At 46.1% G+C, this 21840-nt stretch overlaps 3 protein-coding genes across 5 annotated transcripts in view; 1 reads left to right on the forward strand and 2 right to left on the reverse strand.

Moving 5' to 3' along the window:
• The window catches only part of MOSMO (modulator of smoothened), a 61869-nt gene extending 61111 nt beyond the window's left edge, over positions 1-758 (reverse strand). Inside the window, exon 1 of the mRNA XM_043560325.1 lies at positions 622-758. Coding sequence (XP_043416260.1) covers positions 622-727 — 106 coding nt within the window. The 5' untranslated portion in view covers positions 728-758. The remainder of the gene's footprint in view (positions 1-621) is intronic.
• Positions 612-21781, forward strand: PDZD9 (PDZ domain containing 9). Of its 3 annotated transcripts, none has more exons than XM_043560324.1 (5): positions 612-713; positions 9049-9228; positions 12505-12710; positions 13705-13894; positions 18889-19692. In XM_043560324.1, exons 3-5 carry the CDS (start codon positions 12617-12619, stop codon positions 19280-19282), a joined length of 678 nt encoding a protein of 225 aa, XP_043416259.1. In that variant the 5' UTR covers positions 612-713; positions 9049-9228; positions 12505-12616; the 3' UTR covers positions 19283-19692. The 3 variants fall into 3 exon arrangements, 2 of the variants coding, with proteins under 2 accessions (XP_043416259.1, XP_043416258.1); XR_006294209.1 differs by lacking the exons at positions 612-713; positions 12505-12710 and adding exons at positions 6880-7168; positions 21563-21781 and having other exon boundaries at positions 18889-19600; XM_043560323.1 differs by lacking the exons at positions 612-713; positions 12505-12710 and adding an exon at positions 6880-7168.
• The window catches only part of LOC122471573 (cytochrome b-c1 complex subunit 2, mitochondrial), a 31194-nt gene continuing 29948 nt past the window's right edge, over positions 20595-21840 (reverse strand). Inside the window, exon 14 of the mRNA XM_043560322.1 lies at positions 20595-20859. Within this exon, the coding sequence (XP_043416257.1) occupies positions 20776-20859 (84 nt within the window). The 3' untranslated portion in view covers positions 20595-20775. The remainder of the gene's footprint in view (positions 20860-21840) is intronic.

Below are 21840 nucleotides of genomic sequence, written 5' to 3' on the forward strand. Positions count from 1 at the left end.
CAGCACATTAACCCTGCCCGGTCGGGCCACCGGGCACCCGGCCGCAGCTCCCTCCCTCGGGGGCCCGGGGCCGGACCTGACTCCCGTCGCAGCTCTCTGGTGGTCCTCGCACTGCCCCACGGGCTACCTCGCTCCCAGCCCCGGCTCCCCGCCTCGTTTCTAATTCCTGCCCAGGCGCCTCAGTTTCCTCCAGAGCGGTTTCTTCCCGTCTCCCACCTGGACTCCCCTACCCCCGCCCCCAATCCAGGACGAAGCTCGTTCCTCCTTGGTCCCTCAGGTCCGGCGACCGTCTCCCCGCCACCCCCCCCTTCTCCGTCCGGGACCCGCCAGCCCAGCCCAGGTCTCCTCGCCCTTCGGCCACTTTTCGCTCAGCCCGGGGCGCCGCTCCCCTCAGCCCCGGGGTCCCGCTCGCGCCCGCGCGTCCTCCTCTCCATTCCCTCTCCCCTCCGGCCCCCGGGGCGCCCGGCCCCGCCGCCCCGGACGCCTCTCCGCCCCCTCCCTCCTCAGGCCGCCCCCCTCCTCGCAGCCGCCGGCCCGGTCTTCTCCCCCCGGCCGGGTCTCCCCTCCCCTCCCTCAGCCCTCAGCCAATCCCCCGCCCGGCCCCGCGCGCCCGCCGCTCACCCGCGGACTCCCCGGTGTTGATCCAGTCCGGGTTGGCGATGCTGGCGATGGCGAAGATATCGGCGGCCAGAAAGAGACATCCTGAGATGATGGTCAGTTTATCCATCTCCCCGCCCCGCTCCCCCCACCCCCCGAGCCCCGGGCAGGCCGCGGCCTCACGCCTCCCGCCCCATGGGCCGCCGCCGGGGCCCGGAGTCCCCGCGCCGCCGCCTCGCGCCCCCTCGGCCCCCGCGCGCCACTCGCGCCCTCCGCGCGCCCGGGACCAGCAGCCGCGGCGCGGCCCGCACAGCCGGAACCGCCGCCCGCCCCGGAACTGCTCGGCTCGCCCGCCCCTCACCCGGAAGCGAAGCCTCGGCGCTGTCGAGGCCAGACCGGGTCCCGGGCTGTCGCGTCCCTGCCCGGCTGTGCCGCCCGCCTCGCAGCCCCGGCCCGCGGACCCCGACCCTCCCTACCGTCCCGGGCTCGGCTGCCCCGGCCTCTATTGGGCCTCACGTCTCGCTGCCCTGGAGCCGGACCTGGCACCGGCCCAGCCCCATTGCCCCGCGCCTACCGGCAGGCCACGCCGCCTTTGAGCTTTCTTGCCAATAATAATGTTATCGTTGTTAATGACTGGTGACAAAATGCCCCTCAGTCTTTAGCCTTTCAAAACGGACACTGGATTGATGGGTGGGAGACTCTGCCAAGTGACCCGGGGCCCCGTACAGCTCTTGTCACCTTGTGTTAGCATTGCCCCTTCCGCGTCGTTGAGCTCCGGGACTGCCCCATTTAGGAAATAACTGTCGACACCTAGTGGGGTTACTGGGCTGGACTTGCGAGACAAGGTTCCCAATCTCCGGAAGCTTACATCCTGGTGGGGAAGAGGCAAACATGTTAAAAATTTATCTTTAAAAATGGGTCATTTCAGGTGTTGCTTTATGAACTAAATGGGGGTCGGTCTGATGGCGGGGGAGGAGGAGGGCTGTGGTGATGCTTAGGATGGTCAGGGAAGGTTCACTGAGACCACCACTACCGTAAACGCCTAACGTGTGAAGATTTGGGCAGGACTACTCCAGACGGAGGGAGAAGCAAGTGCAAAGAGGATTAGGGGAAGGGACAAGGAAGAGGTTGGCTTGTTCAAGGAACTGTGGAATAGCCTGTTTGGCTGGACGGTAGTATGAAAAGACAGAGAGGTAGGCGGAGACCAGATGTAGGGTTTGGGGAGCCATGGTAAAGGGTCTGGATTTTGTTCTAAGTGCAAGCGAAAGGCACAGGAGGTTTTCAGCAGGAGACTGACAAGGTCTTATTTAATCTGTAAAGATAGCGTAGTTGGGGAAGGGGGTGGGGGGACAGGAATGAAAGGGATACCAGTTAACAGGCAAAGTACTCCAGGAGAGAAAGAAATGTAGCTTTAGCTAGGATGCGAATAGTGAAGATGGAAAAAATGGCTGGCTTTGGGTGTTTTATAGGCAAGGAAAACGACTGACCATGGGGGAGGAGTTGAAACAAAGAAAGGCCTCAGGAATGACTCTTAAGGTTTTGGCCTGAGTAACCAGGTGTTTGGTGATAGTATTTACTGAGTTGAGGCCTGAGGAGAAGCTTAGTTTGGATGGATAAACAGAAACAAACAAGACATTGGCATAGTTTGTTGGCAATACAGATGATTTCTCCATCTATAATTTTACTATCTAGTGGAGGTTGCTTTTTCTTTTGTGACTGACTCTTGGACCAAGTCACCATTAACCTTAACTTTGGATCCAGCTCTTTCTTTCCTGGATAGTCCCCCACGCAGCAAATAAGAGATGGGACAGTCATCTTCTCCTTAAATGCCACATAGGTCATCTCAAGAAAGACCTAGAAGGTTGACATCTGTCTCTATTTTGGGAATGCCTACATGTTCCCAAAACTCAGCAAGTTTCAAATTCCACCAAATCCAACAGCCTTGCAGAAACTTGCAGAGTTATCAGTGTCACCACATAGATTGGGTAAGGAGGGATTTAATTGCTAGTCTATAGACTTTCCTGTCCAAACATTGGTCTCCTGGGGGGAAGGATTTTTTTTTTAATTATTATGACACCGTTTAGTTTTCCTGTGCCACAGAAATAGGCACAAGCTGATTGATATATTCCAGGGACTCAGATATGCATATCACATTACTGCAGCAGGGTTTCACTTTTTTTTTTTTTTTTTTAAAGTACTGGAGAAGTTTGATGGAGTCATATTCTTGGCTTCTCATTCAGAGTTTCTATTGCCCAGGCATAGAAGAAACTCCCAGCTTTATAGTTCTGAATTCTCAAATAATGTCCGCTGATGTTCACTACTAGGCATTGATGAGAATCCTGAGGTGAACTGTTGGAACAGTTTGCCTGTGAGTGGTATGGTGATCACTTGATCATTGTGTTTAAAAAATACGAGTGTAAATTCCCTTCTACCTGGGCAGCACTTCCCAGTCCCCCCTACCTCTGCCCCTCTACAAAAGGTTCTGGATCTAAGATAAAAGGATAAAAAACAAGCTGTATAATGGGAACTAGACTTATTGTGGTGATCATTTCATGACATCTATGAATATCGAATCGCTATATTGTGCACCCAAAACTAATATGTCAACTATATTTAAATTTAAGTGAAAAAAAAAAAAAACAATTTGGAGTTAAAAAAAAAATTGAGAAAAATTTCACCAGATTAATGGCCACAAGTCACTTCAGAAAGTCACCTTCCCATTGCTTCTTTACCACCCAGCATGGGGGTGGGAGGGGTGGGCAGGGACTAAATACTCTGATTACATATTTTCCATTAATCCTGATTTTAGTCCCATATCTCATTCTCTACTTCCAACATACCTGGTATTGCAGAGTCCTGGATCTGTCCGAGATCTACAGGACAGATCAGTTCCCTTCTCCTCTATATCCCAGTCTACATTTTATTTTATTTTTTATTAAATGTTTTTATTTGTTTTTAGGAGAGAGAGAGAGCGAGCACATGCATACATGAGTGTGGTAGGGGCAGAGAGTGAGGGAGGCTGAGGATCCGAAGTGGGCTCTGTGCTGACAGCAGAGAGCCCATTGCAGGGCTCAAATTCACAAACCATGAGATCATGACCTGAGCCAAAGTCAGATGCTTAACTGACTGAGCCCCCACCCCCACCCCCAGTCTAGATTTTAGTAGAGGCAAACCCTAGGGTTCATGAGAGGTGGTGTGGTGGAGCAAAAAGGATACAGAACTATATTCTAGTCCCCTCCCTTCTACTGACTTGAACTTGGGAAAGTCAGACATTCTGCTTCAGTGGGAGAAGCTCCCCATCTCCTCACTCTCCCTTAAGCAAAGCAGCTGGGGCTATTTCATTCAGAGAGATGAGCCACAGGGATCCTTAAGGCAGAAAATCCTTGGGGACCCAGAAGGCCCCCAGAAGGGATCTATGCTGGCAGCCTTAAGTCATAAATAGCCATTCTGCGGCTGTTAAGGGGCTGTGAACACAGTGTGCTTTATCATGATGGATGGTAGGCCTTGGGCCAACAGAGGCTGAATCCAGATGGGACCTTGGTGAAAGCTGTGGAGGGGACTATATAATCACTCTTCTCTTTAAGGAGTATCTTTGGCCTGACAGGATAAAGAACACACTGCTTCCCCAGGGGGTCAAGTTCACCATGAAGGCCAAGAGTTTGGTGGCTGCACCATATACATGCACCTGGGGGTTCTGGGATTAGATAAAACCAAAGAGCTAAATCCAGAGGTTAACACTTTGTGCCTTGGGCTCAAATCTCCTTTTGTCTCATGGATTGGGTTCCACTGGAGCTGACTCCAACCAGAGATTATGGATTAGCGTGCGGTCTTTATTAGGGAGTGCACTAAGGAGCAACTCCTTTGGGGGGAGGGAAGGCAGAGGGAGCAGTTTGGCTGTGATTCGGGTATTGGAGGCTTTGGCAGACCCCGTGAGCAACTCTGAAGTTGGGGTGGCCACTCAGAGTTGGGGAAAAGGGGCCAAGCCTTTATATCCCCACATGGACCAGTCATTGGAGTTGAGCTACCTCAGGAATGACCTTGGGTATGGCTGCTCTTCAGCCAAAGACAATTCCTTGAGAGGGCCGACAGCTGAGATCCATGAACCTACAACCTTCCCAGGAGCTGGGGACTAAGTCCTTCAGTCTTCAGGAGGACTGGGTAGCACAGGGCAACATTTGTCACAGTGCACCCATTGCACGCCGATCCACCTGCTTCTTTTCAGTTTTGAGAGCAGGACCCCGGTGAGCATCTTTTCCTGTGGGAATCTTATGAAAGGAAGGTTAGCAGGACAAACCCCAGCTCCCCGTGTTGCTGCAGCTCATCTCCAGGCATAAGCGACATGCTCATCACCTCCCTCCTCTCCTGCCCATCCTAGATTCCTCTCACCTTTTGCTAGCACCTCTGGTGGTCTAGGTGGCTTATGTGGTGGGGTGGTTCGGACCTCCATCCCTGAGGAGTCTGAGCCACTTGTTGCCATGTATTTCTCGGGCTGTGGCTGCTTTTTTTGTCTGTTCACTGTCAAAATAGGGCAAGGGAGCACTAAGAGATACTCAGGTGGATCATGTGGGTGACAAACTGTTTCAATTTTCTCTGGTGAAAAATGGAACAATCTTAGTGCTTCCCTGTGCCCAAGGTGATGTATACACCTCCTCTACTGGGTATGGGGTCCTCATTATCACCTGGACAGCGGGGTCACCCAGCTCCGAAATTCCATCTTGGCATCTACTCTTGCAGACCATCCCTGGTGCTAGCTGCTGCAGGTTGGGTGGGCTTTCCAGGAAACACTCTTGAGCTGCAAGGAGTTTATTGGGGAGTGCTCTTGGAAGCCACGCCCATGAGGGGAGGAAGGGGAAGCAGCATTAGGCAAAGGGAGAAGTCAGGTGGCAGTGCAGCCACAGAAGGACCTCAGTAGACCCCACAGGAGCTCTGGAGCTGGGATTGCCCTCCAGGGTTGCTCGAGCTGGACTGAGGGAGCCAGATTTTTACCCCACAGTGACCAGTCACTGGATGTTAGCTGCCCTGGGAAGGTGTAATCTTGGGCAGGGAGCTCAGCTGGAAGCAGGGGTGGGGTGGAGGAGCAGGAATAAATCCTTCAGTCCCGAAGGGGGATCTGGGCAGCACAGGATGGCATCCACAACCGTTTGTATCCTGCAGTTCCACCCATTGGTGTGATCTTGGCATCTGCCCTGAAGAGAGTTTTCAGCCTGGGATGGAGGGAAGGCAGATGGACACCCTATGTGCCAGGCGCTGATAGGCTCCCCTCCCTGAACCTCCGATGCTGACATGCTTTAGTTCCACAAACTCTCACTGTCCCCCTACTAATAGGAAAACAGAGGAAAAGGATGCATTTTATGACAGAGTTAATTTGGTGTCTGCATAGACACCTTGCCAGACTGTTTGGAGGAGGAAACTGGTGATTGATCACAAGAAGCCACCTGCTGGAGACTCCTTGAGGTTGAGAGTAAGAAAATGGATGACTGTTCTTTCCCTTTGTCCCAGCCTCTGCAAGGTGGGATTTATTGAATGAAAATCTGCCCTGGTTTACTGTCTGGGTAGAGCCACAGAAACAGCCCGGTAAACTGGGTTTACCACGGAAATCTTTGCACAGTGTCTGACGTCTAATAAGTGCTTGATAACTATTGAAGGCATGAATGTAAGGTGCATAACTTCTCCGTTTTATCGGAGTGGGAATGAGGACAGGACCTACCTCATCACATTGCTTTCTGTTTCTTCTAGAATATATTTTTGATAATTTACAGTTTTCTTAAATTATCCACTTGATCTGCTCGTTAAATCTAAGTTCCAAAAGGATAGGGCCCTTGTTTGTCTTGCCGACTGTTGTGTCCCCAGCATCAGCACAAACCACAGAGCGGGCTTCCAGTAAATATTTGTCCTATGAGCGAATGTGTGTGTGGGAGGAAAGAATTATTTTGGAAAAAAGAAGGAAGAATTAATTTCTCTCCTAATCGTGACTCATTTTTTTTTTTTCCCCGAGCCACCCTTGGCCCCTCTTCTCATGCAAAACATTGATGAAAACAGTGCAGTTCCAAAACAGTTGGGACTATTGATGCAGCAATATTTAAAAATATCATTACTGGGAGTGCAGCAGGGGATTGTGTGATCTTATATGGGCTTCTAGTTAGGGTCTGCCTGGGCCCCACAATTTCACAGCTTTGCCACACCCGCCTCTGTGCTTCCTCCATCCTCCCCACTTCGGTTGTTTTCCAAGAATGGATGATGAACCCACTGTGAGCCAGACACTGTGCTGCTGAACGAGTTTGTTCTCCGCCAAAACTTTCACTCACTCCTTTTTCCAAGTCCGCTGAGGCCTTGTGACCCCCACGGATGCTCCACGTCTGCCCCCTGGCGGCCATCCCGAGGGGCAGCGCCGGAAATCTCCTTGCCGCCCGGGGTCCCCCGGTCGCCCACGGCCAGCCTGCTGTGCACCCCCTCCTCGCGGGTTCGAAACAGTTGGGAGTTGGACCCACTCCAGCTTCGGCTCCAGGAGGCGCCTCCTGAGCGGTCTGCCCTCCTGGGGCCATGGAGAAGGCCGCCCATAAAAGCAAAAAAGGTAACTGGGGAGTGGGGAGAGGGAGACGCCCTGGAGACAAAGCCTTCATTACTTTGCCTCCCCTGTAAAATGGGAACGTCACCCTCTTGGACTGGGAGTTAGCCCCTCGCCATCATTTGTTTACCAAACTATAATTTACATACAGTAAGAGCCTCCCTCTCCCCCCCCTCCCATGTTTAGTGTATAGCTCTGAGTTTTGACCAATGAATGAATACCCACATATAACCACCACCACTATCAAGATGTGGAAGTTTCCCTCCCACACACGCTCCCTCCCCCGTCCCCAAATTACTTTGCTCCTCTTTGCCACCAGCCTGCACTTCAGTGGCTGCCACTCCTGATCTGTTTCTATCGTTTTGCCCTTTCCACGGAGAGTGTCATAAAAGTGGAATCGTGTGGTATGGAGTCTTTTGAGTCTGCCTTCTTTCCCTTAACCCTGCTGTCTTTTGAGACTGGGTCTCCTATAGATTATTTTATCCTAAGCACAATGAAGTAGCAAGCTGAGGTTGGAACTCAGACCTTGTCTGAGATGCCACTTCTCTGTATGCTCAGGAGCTAGAGGCTGAAGGAGGGTCTGACCTGCTCCAAATGGCTCCCAGAATCTTGAAAAATCTCCGAATGTGGTACCTTCTTTATACTGGGTTACTTTACTTTCTATAGAGTCTCTGCGGCTTGGGGGAAGGTGAGGTTGGAGACAGCAAGGACACTTGCTTACAGGGAAGGGTCATGAACCTGGGGGTGGGGGGGACAGGGGGCACCCCTCCCTCAGCAGGCCTCTTGGGCCCCCCCCAAAACACCACAGTCACATGGATTTCGCAAAGGCCTGTCACTTGTCCTTCAGGAAGAGCTGCTGAAAACAAATGTCCCCAGAAACTTCCTGTGTACTGAAAATGAGTCTTCTGAGAAGCTTCCTCTTAGGAAAGTAACTTGTTTTAAATCACTCCATAGTCTTTGAAACTTTTCTTGTGAGAATCAGTTCTGGAGAAAACATACTTCGGCACCCTTCCACCACCACCCATTTTCCCGGATTTTCCTCCCAAATGATCTTTCGCTACCATTTCCACTGACATCGCCATGGCATGCTTGGGTGACTCCAGTAACACTTTGATTTCCCACATCCACTCTGGATCCCGCAGTCTGTGCCCCGCACAGCAGCCAGCCGGGTTCATTTGTTTGCTTTGTGTAAGAAAATACAAATGTTACAGGGTCCCGCTTAAACTGCTCCTAAGCTTTTCCAGTGAGGTAAGCCTGTGAAGCTGCGCCAGTCGGCTGTGACTTTGCTCCTCATAAGTGCTCCAGTGCATCTCTGTTCTTTCCTTACAGCCTCAATCCAGTTTGCTCCCTCCCACCCTCCTTTGTCTCAAGATTTCCTGTTGGTCTTTTTGACCTCGATTCAAATTTTGCCTCCTGTATGAAGCCTGAACTGCCTTCCCCGCAGGATACCTTGGCCTCCTGGCAGTCTTCCTCAGAGCTCTCTGTATTTTTCCTTCATAGTATGTGTTACAGTTTGTTATTCAACATCTATTTATGTGACTGATTAGTATCTGTCTCTTCCACTAAGCTGCAGGATCCATAAGGGCAAGAAACTGCTATTTCTTAGCACACTGCCTGCATCAAGAAACATTTGTCAAGTGAATACATAATAACTGACATTAATTAAGCACTCAGCAGGTGCCAGGCACTGAGCAAAGCCCTCTGTCTCATTTATTCTCATAACAAGTCTCCAAGCTAGACACGTACTGTCCTCACTTTACTGATGAGGAAACTGAGAAATAAATAGGTTGAGGAACTGCCCCAGGGATCTGGCTTTAGAACCCCAGTGATACTGTCATGCTGCTGTCCAGGTGAAGGACTAAAAAATCTCCCCCTCTTTATATTAGGCAAAAACGTTGGCTTCAATGTCAAGTCATCCATACACAACTTGAGCAAAACTCAGCAGACCAAACTCACTGTGGGCAACCTGGGCTTAGGCCTGATCATCATCCAGAATGGGCCCTACCTCCAGATCACCCACCTCATCAGGACGGGGGCTGCAGCCACGGATGGAAAACTCCAGCCAGGTGACTATGGTTCCCCGCCCCCCCCCCCCCTCCCATCTGCCTTTGGGGAGACCCTGGTTAATAGGTTTTAGTGTAACCATAATAATGATGATGACATTGTTTGAGAGCTTTTTGTGGGCCAGCCAGTTGCTAGCACTTTAATAACGCTTGCTGTTTTATTTTTTCACTGAATTCTTACAGTAAGTCTCTAGGTAGGAACTATTGTCATCCCCCTTTCACAGGGGAGGAAACTGAGGCACAGAGATTGAGTTCCTTGTCTAGGTTCACCCCGCTCTGGCAAGTGGGATGGTGTCATTCCAGAGTTTATGCCTCTCTGTGGACAAACTTTTCTTCTTCTAGGTAGGCAGTATTAATCATTGTTAATGTTTAGAAGCATGATCTCATTTCATCCTCCTGACAATCCCTGAGGTAGATTCTGCATTAAACCACCGTATAGATAAGGAGTCAGATATTTAGTAAATTGCCCATTGTCACACCAGGGATCAGGGATTTGAACCCTCTCTGTTAGACTTCAGAGCCCAAGGCCTTTGATCAACACTGCCCTGCCTCTCTTGTCTTTGGGAGAATGAATTTTCCATCCAGTTCAAGATGTGTTTTCCAGTGTCTGCTCCAGTTCTAGGGCTGTGCTCAGGAGTCAGGGAGGCACAATGGGATGGTAAGGTGGTGAGAAACAAGAATCATCCGGTTTTAGCTGGGCCTGAATTCAGTCAGGCCCAGGCTCTGTCACTTTCTAGTTCTGTGACCTTGGGCAGTCATTTAACCTTCTAGGCCTCAGTCACCTCATCTCTAAATTGGGATAAGAGCTACCTTCCTCAGACGTTGCTAGGATTTGGAGAGATAAATTTTATGAAAGTGCTTTGAAAACGACAGTTCTATGGAAATACTGGCAATCATTTCTCTTAGGCTGTTCTTAGAGAGTTTCCTGACTTGTGGCTTTTCTTTCTTTTTTTCTTTAAATAAAAAATGATTGTGGTACAGGAGCCCCAGTGGATTAAATTACTGATTTATAATGCTACTTCCTAGAATCGCCTTGGGAGCTTTTAAAACTGAGATGCCTAGGCCCCATCTCCCCAGAGGTTCTGATTCAATTGATAGGGGGCTGGGGACAGGGCAGTTCATGATTTAAAAGCTCCTCAGGTGATTCTAACTGCAGCTTGTGTTAGAAGCAGGGGATTAAAGAAGAAAATAGATAAATGATGCCATTATGAAAGTTTGCCCCCACCTTATAATCCAAAACATTCTCTCCAAATGTCAGTGCTTGGTGCTGGGGAAAAAAAGCACCAGGGAGACAGTTCCAGACCAAAAGAAGTCCAGCACAGGTTCCCATGAGCTTTTCCTCAGTTTCTCTGGGGTCAGGCAACAGAAGCTGATTCATAACCAGAGCACACACTCGCTGGAGTGGGACAGGAGTGTGCTTTTATGCACAGGAAACAGAACCTCATGGTGTGGCTATGGTTAGTGGGCTCCTGGAGGTCAGAGGCAGTCTTGAATTAATCTTTTAAATCCAGGATTTACCTTTAATGCTGGCACATGTTATGTCTGTGCATTAGTAAATGAATAATAAATGTTTGTCACTGGCATTGTGCAAGGTGTTTCCACATCTATTATCTAATTTAGTCTTTACAAACTCCTGGAAGGTCGATAACACAATGTAGAGGGTTGGAGATGTAGTAACTTGGTCAATACACGGAGCTAAGTCGGGGGGCAGAGCTGGGACTTGAACCCATGTCTAGAGAGCCCACACTTTTGACTGGAAGTGGGATTTCAGTACCGGAGAGTCCAGAGTCCCAAATCTCTTCATGATGGGTCAGTCAGTTCTCTTCAGGCTCTTGGTTTCAAAGACCAGAATTCAGTCCTTTTAACAATGAATGAGATTTTCAGAGGTGATAGTCCCACAGACCTGCTATTTTTTCGACCCTGTTACCTCCCAGTCCCATTATTTCTCATCCACGTGTTTTACATTTTTCTCTTCTGGTGTTTCAAATTGGGTTTCATTTCCTATTGAATTTGCTAGTTTAGTTTAGTGTTTGTTTATTCTGGCTGAATTAAAATTCCTTTTGGCCAATATGGCTTTAAATAGACTGATATCTAGAGTCTTAAGAAATAGTGTAGCTTTGAAGGTAAATACAAGTCATATACTGCTCACATTCATTCAATAAGCGTTTCCTGAATGCCTACTGTGTGCAGGTGTCCTGCTAGGCATGAGGGCATAATGGTAAGCCAAACAGATGTGGTCTCTAGCCACCTGGAGCTTGTGGAACTCAGAGCCTTGTCGGGAGAGATGGATAAAAATAAATAATCTATTTTTCAGTAGTGGCTTGGCTGCTGCAAAGTTGATTTAATATAGGTAATCGAGACAAGGTTTATAATAATGTGGTTCCTACAGCCCATTAAAACAGAAAAAAAAAAGTGTAATGGGGTTGGTATTCATAAATACCAGATTGATGTTTCTTTATGAAGGGCAATGTTAATATCTATTGCCAGAGTAATCACACTCATACAATGACACCTTTGGTTTACAGTCAGGATGGTCAGGGAATTAAGCTGTTTATTTTCTGCCCTCTTGATAAAAAACATCCTTCAACAACGTAATTAAGCAGAATGCCAAGCCAGAGCTTTCAGCTATAAACGTTCCTTTTAACATCAGGCACGTAAACTCATCCAGTGAGGTGTTTGGTTTTGTTTTGCCATTGTAATTAACCTCTGTAGGATGAACAGCTGTTTCAGATGGCACACTCTGCAGGTGGCTGGGAGAAGCTTGTTTCATTCTGAAGTTAGCTGCAGATCCTAGGCTGGTTTTATCATCAGCTACTTTGTAAGACCAAAGCAGGTTTTTCTTCACCCTTCCAAGTATTCATTTTCTTCAGTACTTTTAAACTTAAGTTCTTTTTAAACTGAAGTTTCTGATAGGATCTAGCACCATGAAAGTTTGTCCTTGGAGCCTTCCTTTGAGATCAGCATTAATTCCCAACTACAGCACAGTGGGGTGTAGTATCACAGAAGGTACTGCATCCTCTCTCCTCCTTGGAGGTTAGGCTTCTGCTGTCTGGGAATGAAGGTAACTGAGGGGTCCCTAGCTTCTCACGCACAGAGAAATGAACACATCCTTTGGGACTTGATTGGAGTCCCTTTATCCAGTGTTAGTGATAAAGTCTCCATTACCATTTGGCAGGCTGTTACTTCTAGTAAGATCTGAAGACTAAGATTTTACCTAATGTGAGCCCTTAAGAAGTAATTTCTTTGTATTCCTTCCTCTCTTGCTGAATATCCTTGCAGTAGTCAGGATTCTTCACTGCAAGCAATCGAAAACAGTGCCTGTGAAGGCACTGAACTTAGAACCTTGAGTCTGACAGAACTGCCAGAAAGGCTGGAGAACCAGGCTTGGAAAATGATGACAGAACGCGGGGCCATATATAACTACCCCTGGAAACCGGGTGCTTCCATCACCCAGCTGCATCTCCTGCCCAGGTTCAGTGACCCAGGTGGGAGTGCCCCGTGGCTGGATCTAGTTTACATGTCCATGCCCTAGGTGCTGGCGGCAGGGAGGTGGGCAAAGATATGCACTTAGGGGGTCCAGGGACTTGCTGTCAAGATGTGGTTTTCTTCCCACTTGCCAGGAAGTCAGAAGCTCTATGGTTGACCATCACACTTCCCTTCCTGTCCAGCAATGCCCTAAAGTAGGAAGTTTAGCTTTCAAATCCCTTTATCCAACATACTCTCTATATACGCATCTTAAGCTTAAAGCATGCTAAATGTCCATTGTTTCATGCAGAATTACTTGCTCAACTAATACCGCACAAGGCAGAAAATTAAAATGAAGGGCTTTATGTTAAATTTTTTTTTAACGTTTATTTATTTTTGAGACAGAGGGAGAGCATGAACGGGGGAGGGTCAGAGGGAGAGGGAGACACAGAATCTGAAACAGGCTCCAGGCTCTGAGCCATCAGCACAGAGCCTGACGCGGGGCTTGAACTCACGAACTGCAAGATCATGACCTGAGCCGAAGTTGGACACTTAACCGACTGAGCCACCCAGGCGCCCCAGAAGGGCTTTATGTTAATAAAGTGGAGGGCACTGGAAATTGCCAGGCAGGTACAATAGCAAGTAGGTCATTTACTCACTTAGTGTAAGTGGTTTTTTTTAATAATAATGACTATTCATTTTACTCGAAACAAACATTTTTAGAATCCTAAAGGATGGTTCAGATTATAAACGATTTTTAGCCTCTTTCACACCAAGGACTAAAGAAATACCATAAAAACATGATATAATATCTTCTACACCGCTATTAAGAAACATCTTGCATGCATTCATTATGCGAAGGACACTCATGTCACCTAGTTGGTCACTTTTATTAAATAAAGGCTGGAGTCTGGTTGAACTCGTAAAATGGAATACCTCACAGTGCAGCCAGAAGTGGTATGAGCCCAATGACCAATTATCTTAATTTTACTGATAATTTCTTTCCTTCTTCAGGTGATGTTCTGATTAGTGTTGGCCATGCCAATGTGTTAGGATATACTCTTCGAGAATTTTTAAAACTTTTGCAACACATCACCATAGGAACAGTGCTACAAATCAAGATTTACCGAGATTTTATTGACATACCCCAAGAATGGCAAGAAATATATGATTTAATCCCTGAGACCAAATTCCCGGTAACACGGTAAGTCGTTCATTTTAGGAAAACTTTGTTGTGCTACTGTTCCCCAGAGCCTGTGAAGCATGTGGTCTTGGTGAAACCGCTACAGTAATTTAGTGGGTTTTTAAATCCTTCTGGAGAAGTACAATCTGCAGGACCTAATGTGAGGCAGATTGATAGAGGCAAGAGCCTTGAATCTGGAGCTAAAAAAAAAAAAGAGAGAGAGAGAGAACCATCTAATGGGAGCTCGGCCTCCAAATCTACCTGCAATGTGTCCCTTTGTCCAGAGTCAGCCTCAAACGTGCTGTGGATCCCACGCCCTCATTTGTCTCCTGCACATTCAGCTTTTCTGTGGATCCTTCTCAATAACATGTAAGGCTTTTGGGGCCTCTGCCTCTTTACAAACCCTACCTTGACTCTGCTGCCCTCTCCCTGCCCCCAGCCACAGTCCTATCCCTTTGGCTCCAAACGTGCGTGACGAGCTGTATCAGATGTGGCCATTTCCCCAGGAGATGATTTCCCAGGCGCTCTCCCCCAATCTCAGTCCAGGCTTTGCTGTCTTCACTTGTCCAAGAGGCCTCTTTGCAGGGCCACTCACAGCCCTCAGGTTGATTCCAGTAGACTCTTCTCCTGAGCAACATTTGACACTGTACAACTCCCACCCCCTCTTCTGTTGAAACGTCTTCCCCAGGCTTCAGCCTTGGAGTTCCCCAGCGCTCAATCTTTGGCTTCCTTCTCTCAATTTCCTGGGCACCCTCACTGATGCCTGTGGTTTCCGTCCCTCTCCCTACAGGACTGATTTTCAAATTGTACGATCTTCAAACTTGTATATTTAAACCCTTTCTCTCTCCCACTTGGTGGCTTCATTTGGATGTATCACAAACCCCTCACACTCGTTATGCCTAAAGATCAAGAGCCAGCTAACTGCTTATCTCCTTGGGGTGGTCCTATCTTACTGGGGGAGCATTTGCCTAGTTGAACAAGTCAGAGATTTAGAGGCCATGCTAGATTTCTCCATCTCCCTTGTTTCCACCCCATATAATCACAAAACTTGTCATTTTATCTTCCGACTCTCTCTCACATTTGTCCATCTCTCTCTCTGGCCACTATCATCACCCCAGTCAGAGCCACTGTCTACTCTCTTCCCCTATTCATTTGCTACACAGAACAATCCTTTTACAGTGCAAATCTGAATGTGGCGTGTTCCCTGCTGAAAATCTTTTTAGACCCTGTTCTCAGGATAAATGCCCAAACCCTTACACTGGTCTATGCTACTGCATGTGGCTGGGGTCTGTATCCCGCAGCCTCACCACATACTGCTGTCCTCTTCCCTCTCTAGTCCACTTTGCCTCTCAGCTTCTTTGTCTTATGTTTCTTTGCCTCAGACTTTACACTTGCCCTTCTCTGTGTACAACATGCCTAGGACTCTGTCATTACTCACCGTTGAAGGCTCATGGTGCAAAATTTTTCCAAGGGGCCTTCAAGTTAGGAAGTGTTAAAACACTGTCTGGTCCATCTGTCATATGCTTTCAGAGAAACCTGTGTATCTCCTTCACAGCATTTATCCTAATTTCAATGAAGTAATCTGTACAATCTATTGTTTACTATGTTGCCCTGGGAGAACGTAAACTGAAGGCAAGGACTAAGTCTGCGTTGTTAGGCTAAATCTACCACAGGACTTTCACATGGCTGAGGGCTCATTTATTCAGAGTGAATGAAAATTAAAATCCAGCTTTGGGGGCGCCAGGGTGGCTCAGTCGGTTAAGCGGCCGACTTCGGCCCAGGTCATGATCTCGTGGGTCCGTGAGTTCAAGCCCCGTATCAGGCTCTGTGCTGACAGCTCAGAGCCTGGAGCCTGTTTCAGATTCTGTGTTTCCCTCTCTCTGACCCTCCCCTGTTCATCCTTTGTCTCTCTCTGTCTCGAAAATAAATAAACGTTAAAAAAAATTTTTTTTTAAAAATCCAGCTTTGAAGCTCAGGCAAATCGCTTAATCTCTGAGAGCTTGTTTATCTGTAACACAGGAGTACCAGAGACTCCTCTGAGGATCAGCTATGTGAGGAAGTTCTGTAGAACATGAAGACACGTAGAACATGAGATCCTTCTCCTTCAGTGACAAGTTCAGTGCTCTGATGCAAGAGTGGTCCTTATTAATTTGACAGATTTCTGAGCACTAGTTGTTACAGCTGTGTATCTTTGGTTATTGGGATGGGCTCAGGGAAAGCAGGCTAGGAACTTTACTAAGGACTAAAAAATGGTCCACACTGGATAGACATTACTTCAGATATTCCAACTTTTGGTTCAAGGGACTGATATCGCCAACAGATGTGCTTTGCTAGTCTCCCACAGCATTTTAAAAAGCCGGAATAGCAGTGACTGTAGAGAGAAGGAAGGATACGGAGGGGCTTTTCCAAGGGCTAGCAAAGTGTTTGTAAGTTTTTTCATTTAACTAGGTTTCTTTTTTTCATTTTTCTGTATATTTCAAAATTTTTAAATAAAAAATATTTGCATTAGTTGCCAAATTTACATATCTAAGATTCCATGGAAATTATCTGCATCTCTGGTTTCTCCTAAAAAATTAGAAGATGGGCTTGTGTCCTCACATGGTGACAGTGGACCAGAGCTGGTACCAGCTGTCCCCTTAGATCAGACACAAATTAGGGACAAGTTTTTCCCCCAATAACCAAACCAATCATGACAGTTAAAAATCACTAATGATAACAGTGAACACTTATTCATTGCTTACTATGTGGTGGACACTGCTTTACAAGTATTTTGCCATTTAATCCTCAGGTTAATTCTTTTTATTATCATGGTTACATAAGAAAACTGAGGCCAAGAGAGGTGTGTGTAAACTTGCCAGTGGTCACAGGACTAAGTGTGACTAGATCTGTCTCTAGAGCAACAATATCCAAGAACTTACTGCAATGGTGTAAATGTTCTTGATCTGTTCTGATGTGGTAGCCACGGTCTACATGTGGCTATTAAGAGCCTCAAATGTGAGGATTTGCAACTGAAGAATTTTAGGTTTTATTCAAGTTTAATCAATTCAAATTTAGCTGCCATACCTAGCTGGTGGGCCCTGTACTGGGGAGTGCAGCTCTCAAGGCTGAGTTCTTAATTACTTATTTATAGAACGACTATGTTGTTCACATTTTAATTGTTCAGAGTTTGAGATACAGAATTTTAAAATCTAAGAATGACAGACCGACCATTCAAAAGTAAGGAGGAAACACAGAAATAGCACAACTCAAGTATGAGACTAAAGCCCACAGGACTTAAGAACAATACCAACCACTTTCTAAATCCCTTTCTTAATTTGAAACAAAGTGCTTATATCTAAGGCACTTTAGTAATTTATGTGGAAAGGACAGAGAAGGAGCACAAAGGGAAAGAAAAGGCATCTTACACAAAGCTGGTATGATCTTTTTCAGGAGTAAATGGTACTGTGTGCCCATTGGAGAATATTCCACATAATGCTCTGGGCAGGTCCAGTGATAGAAAACTGTTTGTAATTAACTCTGACTTCTGCTCGTTTGTGGCTTTATAATCCTACTTCAGTTTAATAAGAATCTGACCCTACTACCTGTCCTTTATAGTTACCTAATACAGAGTTACAAAAGATATTCTTTGCAGTCTGAAGAAAAAAAAAAAAGTAACCTGGATTTTGTTTTCATTCACATGCTGTTCAGGAAGTCCTAGGCATGTCTGAAGGCAACCTGTTCTAGTCCTGAGGTCTTCTGAACCTCCTTGCACAGCACTAAATCAAGGATGAAGGAAAATCACACAATAAGACTAGTGGCTCAGTTACTAACTGTTTATTGTAAGAGAGAAACTTTCGGAAAAGCTGTTCGCAGTTTTGGGAGCAAGTACAACGGTCACACCTGCAAGAATATTATTAGTGATCATGCAAGCCAAGTCTAAAAGATTGGGGGGTGGCGAAGAAAACAACTTCATATTTCCTATTAGCAGGACAGATGTACCAAAGGTCTATAATCACAAAGATCTTTGTTAAATGAATGTTAAAATCTAAGAACGGATATGCTGGGCAACAGCGCCAGGATGAGGGGGAGCAGGTAACAGCATTTGTTCAGGAAAGTAATGGCAGGCTCAGGTATGCAGACATTAGAAAAGTTCAAGAGAACTGCAGATGGCAGCAGGCAAGCATTGGCCAAGTTTCAACAACCAAGAAAGCTAATAGTCGGGGATGTGAGGGTGATCTGGCTGCAACATCTGTCACTCCATTGATCACCAGGTGTCCCCTTCCTCCCTCACCCCTCCACATGCATCCCTTCTGAAGCTGCAAGCTCAGTTGAAGATGACTGGTTCTTCAGTCAAGGGTATATGAGTAGCTGCTTTCCTCTGCTAAAAACCTCCATACAACCTCTCAAGAAAGCCAATAGTTGGGGCAGGTAACAAAAAAAATCTTTAAAAGCTTTTGGACAGCAACAGAGAAGTGGAATAGTGAATGAGACACATCTGGATGTAGAGGGTGTTGTATAAATACACATTTGTAAACCCAAAAGAGAGGCAAATGATGGTTCTCAGGAGAAAAAAAGGCGGCTCAAAAATTTCCCGATGACTAGTGTACTTAGAGGTCCACTAGTTCCTGAATACCTTGGAAATCGGTAAGACACTGTTATTACTGACTCCATGTGACCCATGAGAAGAGTTCTGTGGAGGAGATGGCCAGGTTGACCTGTCATTCTGGAATGAAATTAACCCACACCTTAAAACCTGCTAATATTCTGGTCAGTAGTCTGACTTAAGTTATTTTCAAACTTTTGAAAGTGATGTGAAATAACTTAAGGCAGAATCTGATTTACATTTAGGAGTGGAAACAAATTTAAAGACAGTTTTGGAGAGAAAATCTTCAATAACACAGAAAGCGCTAAAGCTAAATTATATCCTTTCTTTGATGAACCAAAGCAGGTTACAAGACATCTTGTTAGGGGACAGTGAATATGCAGACATGAAGAATACATGTCTTTCACTATTTTTTTTTTTTTTTCCATTTCAGCACAACAAAGAAAACTGAGCAGGCAAAAGACCCTTTGGCAAGCAGTGATGACAGTGAAGATGTAGTTTCAGATAAAAAACTTAAGTATTATAAATATTCAAGGTCCAGTGGGCATCACTCTGCAAGGAGACCAATGTCTATCTCCAGAGAATGGCATGGCTACAAAAAGAAGAACCGTACTATTAGTGTAGGAAAAGGGATTAATGCTGATGTGGTGATTCACAAAGATCCCAAGAGAGAAGTGAGGCCCCCTTCTCCATACTGGACAATGGTGAAGCGAGACAACCAAAGCTCTTCCTCATCCACAGCCTCCTCTACCTCAGATGCATTTTGGCTAGAAGACTTTGCCCAAGTTGAAAAGGGCAGGGGTCAACCTGTATCAAAAGTTGCTTAGGCAGGAGTCTGCAAACTGGTGATCACATGAGCATCTAATTTTTGTGCATTGCTATGCACAGGTTTGCTATACTTACAGGAGGAATATGTGCAGACTTACCCATTCTTTCACAAGTGCATTCTGATGCCATCAGAGACATTCTTCAATGTGATAATCCAAAGACTTCCCTGGGGTCAGACAGGTCTCACCACCTTATTCTCAAAATAGCAACATCATTAACACACTCCCTTCTGAGAAGAACATCTCATCTTTTACAAAATGCGGCAGAGGAACCCAGGACCAGAATGTATGAACATAGAGAGAATTTCAATTTTTAAAGTAAGTGCCACATTTTTATTTAGACAGTTAGCTTCTCTTGTTTTGCAAACTTCAAATGCCCTACTTAAAATAAGTAAGAGATATATTTTCTGGCTAGTTGTGCACATAAAGTTCCACCCCCCCTCCCCCCCTTCAGCCCTAAGAAACAGAATGGGAACAGATGAGGAAGAGGGAAAAGATGAGAAACAAAACTCTGTCACACAGTGAAGATAAATCAGACATAAAATGATGCAGTTGGGAATATAAGATATGACTAACAGGGAATTTAGATTTTTCAGAAATAACTATACTGCAAGAAAGGCAGTAAAGAAAGGGGGTAAAACTCAGACCATTTAATTGTTTTGACCCAAAAGGACAGATTTTTAAACTGGTTTTATCTTTATTTATTTATTTATTTATTTTCAACGTTTTTATTTATTTTTGGGACAGAGAGAGACAGAGCATGAACGGGGGAGGGGCAGAGAGAGAGGGAGACACAGAATCGGAAACAGGCTCCAGGCTCTGAGCCATCAGCCCAGAGCCTGACGCGGGGCTCGAACTCACGGACTGCGAGATCGTGACCTGGCTGAAGTCGGCCGCTTAACCGACTGCGCCACCCAGGCGCCCCTAAACTGGTTTTATCTTTAAAAGCCATCGATAAAAGGAGTGCCTGAGTGGCTCAGCCAGTTAGGCGTCTGACTTCAGCTCAGGTCATGATCTCATGGTTCATGAGTTCAAACCCCGCATCGGGCTCTGGGCTGACAGCTCAGAGCCTGGAGCCCGCTTCAGATTCTGTGTCTCCCTCTGTCTGCCCCTCCGCTGCTTGCACTTCGTCTCTTGCATTGTCTCAAAAATACATAAACACTAAAAAAAAAATTTTTAAAGCCATCGATAATAATCTTACAAGTTTCTGAGCTTCTGTACTTTTAGATTCCTGTTCTCCTTTGCAGCATCTAAAACAAAGACCTCAGCATATAATAAATACTTGATTAACTGATGGCCAAGACATGAGAAAAACATTTCAACAGAATGTTTTATTGACTTTAAGTCAGCTGGGAACAATTTATGTATTTATGCTTTAAGACATTTCACCTTATTGGGGAAAAAAAAGATGTATGTTTTATTAGAGATTTTTGACTTTCACGTGTTTGCTGCTCTGGGCTGAGAAAATGTTCAGCTCTTTTCTGTTTCAGAATTTACAACTCATCAACGAAAGGTGTGTGCCCCAGATTTCCACTTGCTGCCATTGACTTCCGGCCAGAAACAAACTTCTTTGCAGCCTTGAAGTAAACAAACAAACGACAGAAAAAATTAACAGAAATAAGAAAATGTATTATGCAGTAGATAAACTTATCTATTTTGTTATTTTAAGAGTTTATGGACAGGACATCCTGAGCCAGCAATTCTGTACTAGCCTCTTGTGAGATTAACTACAGGAGAGGGCTGGTACGTTATTTTAATTTGTGACAATGTAGGAAGCAAAGCTCCGCTGTCCCTTTGAATGTTCCCTCATTACACGTGACTGAGCAAGTGTGGTGCTCCAGACATGAGGGTAGCTGGTAAAAAGGGGGATAGGGAAAACCTCACTGACATTGCAAAATAGGGCAGAGTCGGCCTCAGGCAGGGCAGTACTTTACTGTTTCTGTATTGCTATGGCAAATAGTCTGAGTCGATAAAAATACACCAACTGTCAACATAAAAGTCAAACTTTTATCTGTTTCCTTTATGCCACTATTTGAAGCAAAAAGGCTGGCCGATGAGGTCAGATGTACTACCGTGAGTAGCAGTCCCCCATGCTGTCTCAGGCATAGGGAGATCATGAAGAGGCAGCTGGGCTGGGACTCCCACAACAACAGTATAGTAAAGGAGAGCCATTTGGAAGGGTATGGAATGATGAACTTCGGGGCGAAGTGAAATCAAGTCCAAGTTACGACCTTAAAATACCGTTTCTTTTTTTTCTATCCTCACTGTCCCTACATTAAGGTGGAGCTGTTGGGGAGAAGATGGTGGAGACCTCTACAATGCAAGAGGAGTCGACATTTTTCATGTGGAAAAAATTGGGAAAACCCACTGATTGTGGATTTGTTCTGTAGTTCATATATTTGTTAGGCATAGTAGAGAGTACAAAAAGGTATAAGATACTGTCCTGGCCCTTAAAACAATTCAGTCTCACAATAATATATGTGAAAAAAAAAAAAAAAAGCAATAGCAGAATGTCTCCTGAGAAGATGAACAAAAATCCTGAGATCCTGGATCGTGCG

This window comes from Prionailurus bengalensis, chromosome E3, assembly GCF_016509475.1.
Source record: "Prionailurus bengalensis isolate Pbe53 chromosome E3, Fcat_Pben_1.1_paternal_pri, whole genome shotgun sequence".
NCBI lineage: Eukaryota > Metazoa > Chordata > Mammalia > Carnivora > Felidae > Prionailurus > Prionailurus bengalensis.

What these genes read in the sequence shown, in the direction of transcription:
- PDZD9 (XM_043560323.1), top strand. Translation starts at nt 7,138, where the DNA reads ATGGAGAAGGCCGCCCATAAAAGCAAAAAAG. An exon ending in CGCCCATAAAAGCAAAAAAG is followed by an intron (nt 7,169 to 9,048) that starts GTAACTGGGGAG and finishes TCTTTATATTAG; the next exon opens with GCAAAAACGTTGGCTTCAAT. An exon ending in GGATGGAAAACTCCAGCCAG is followed by an intron (nt 9,229 to 13,704) that starts GTGACTATGGTT and finishes TTCCTTCTTCAG; the next exon opens with GTGATGTTCTGATTAGTGTT.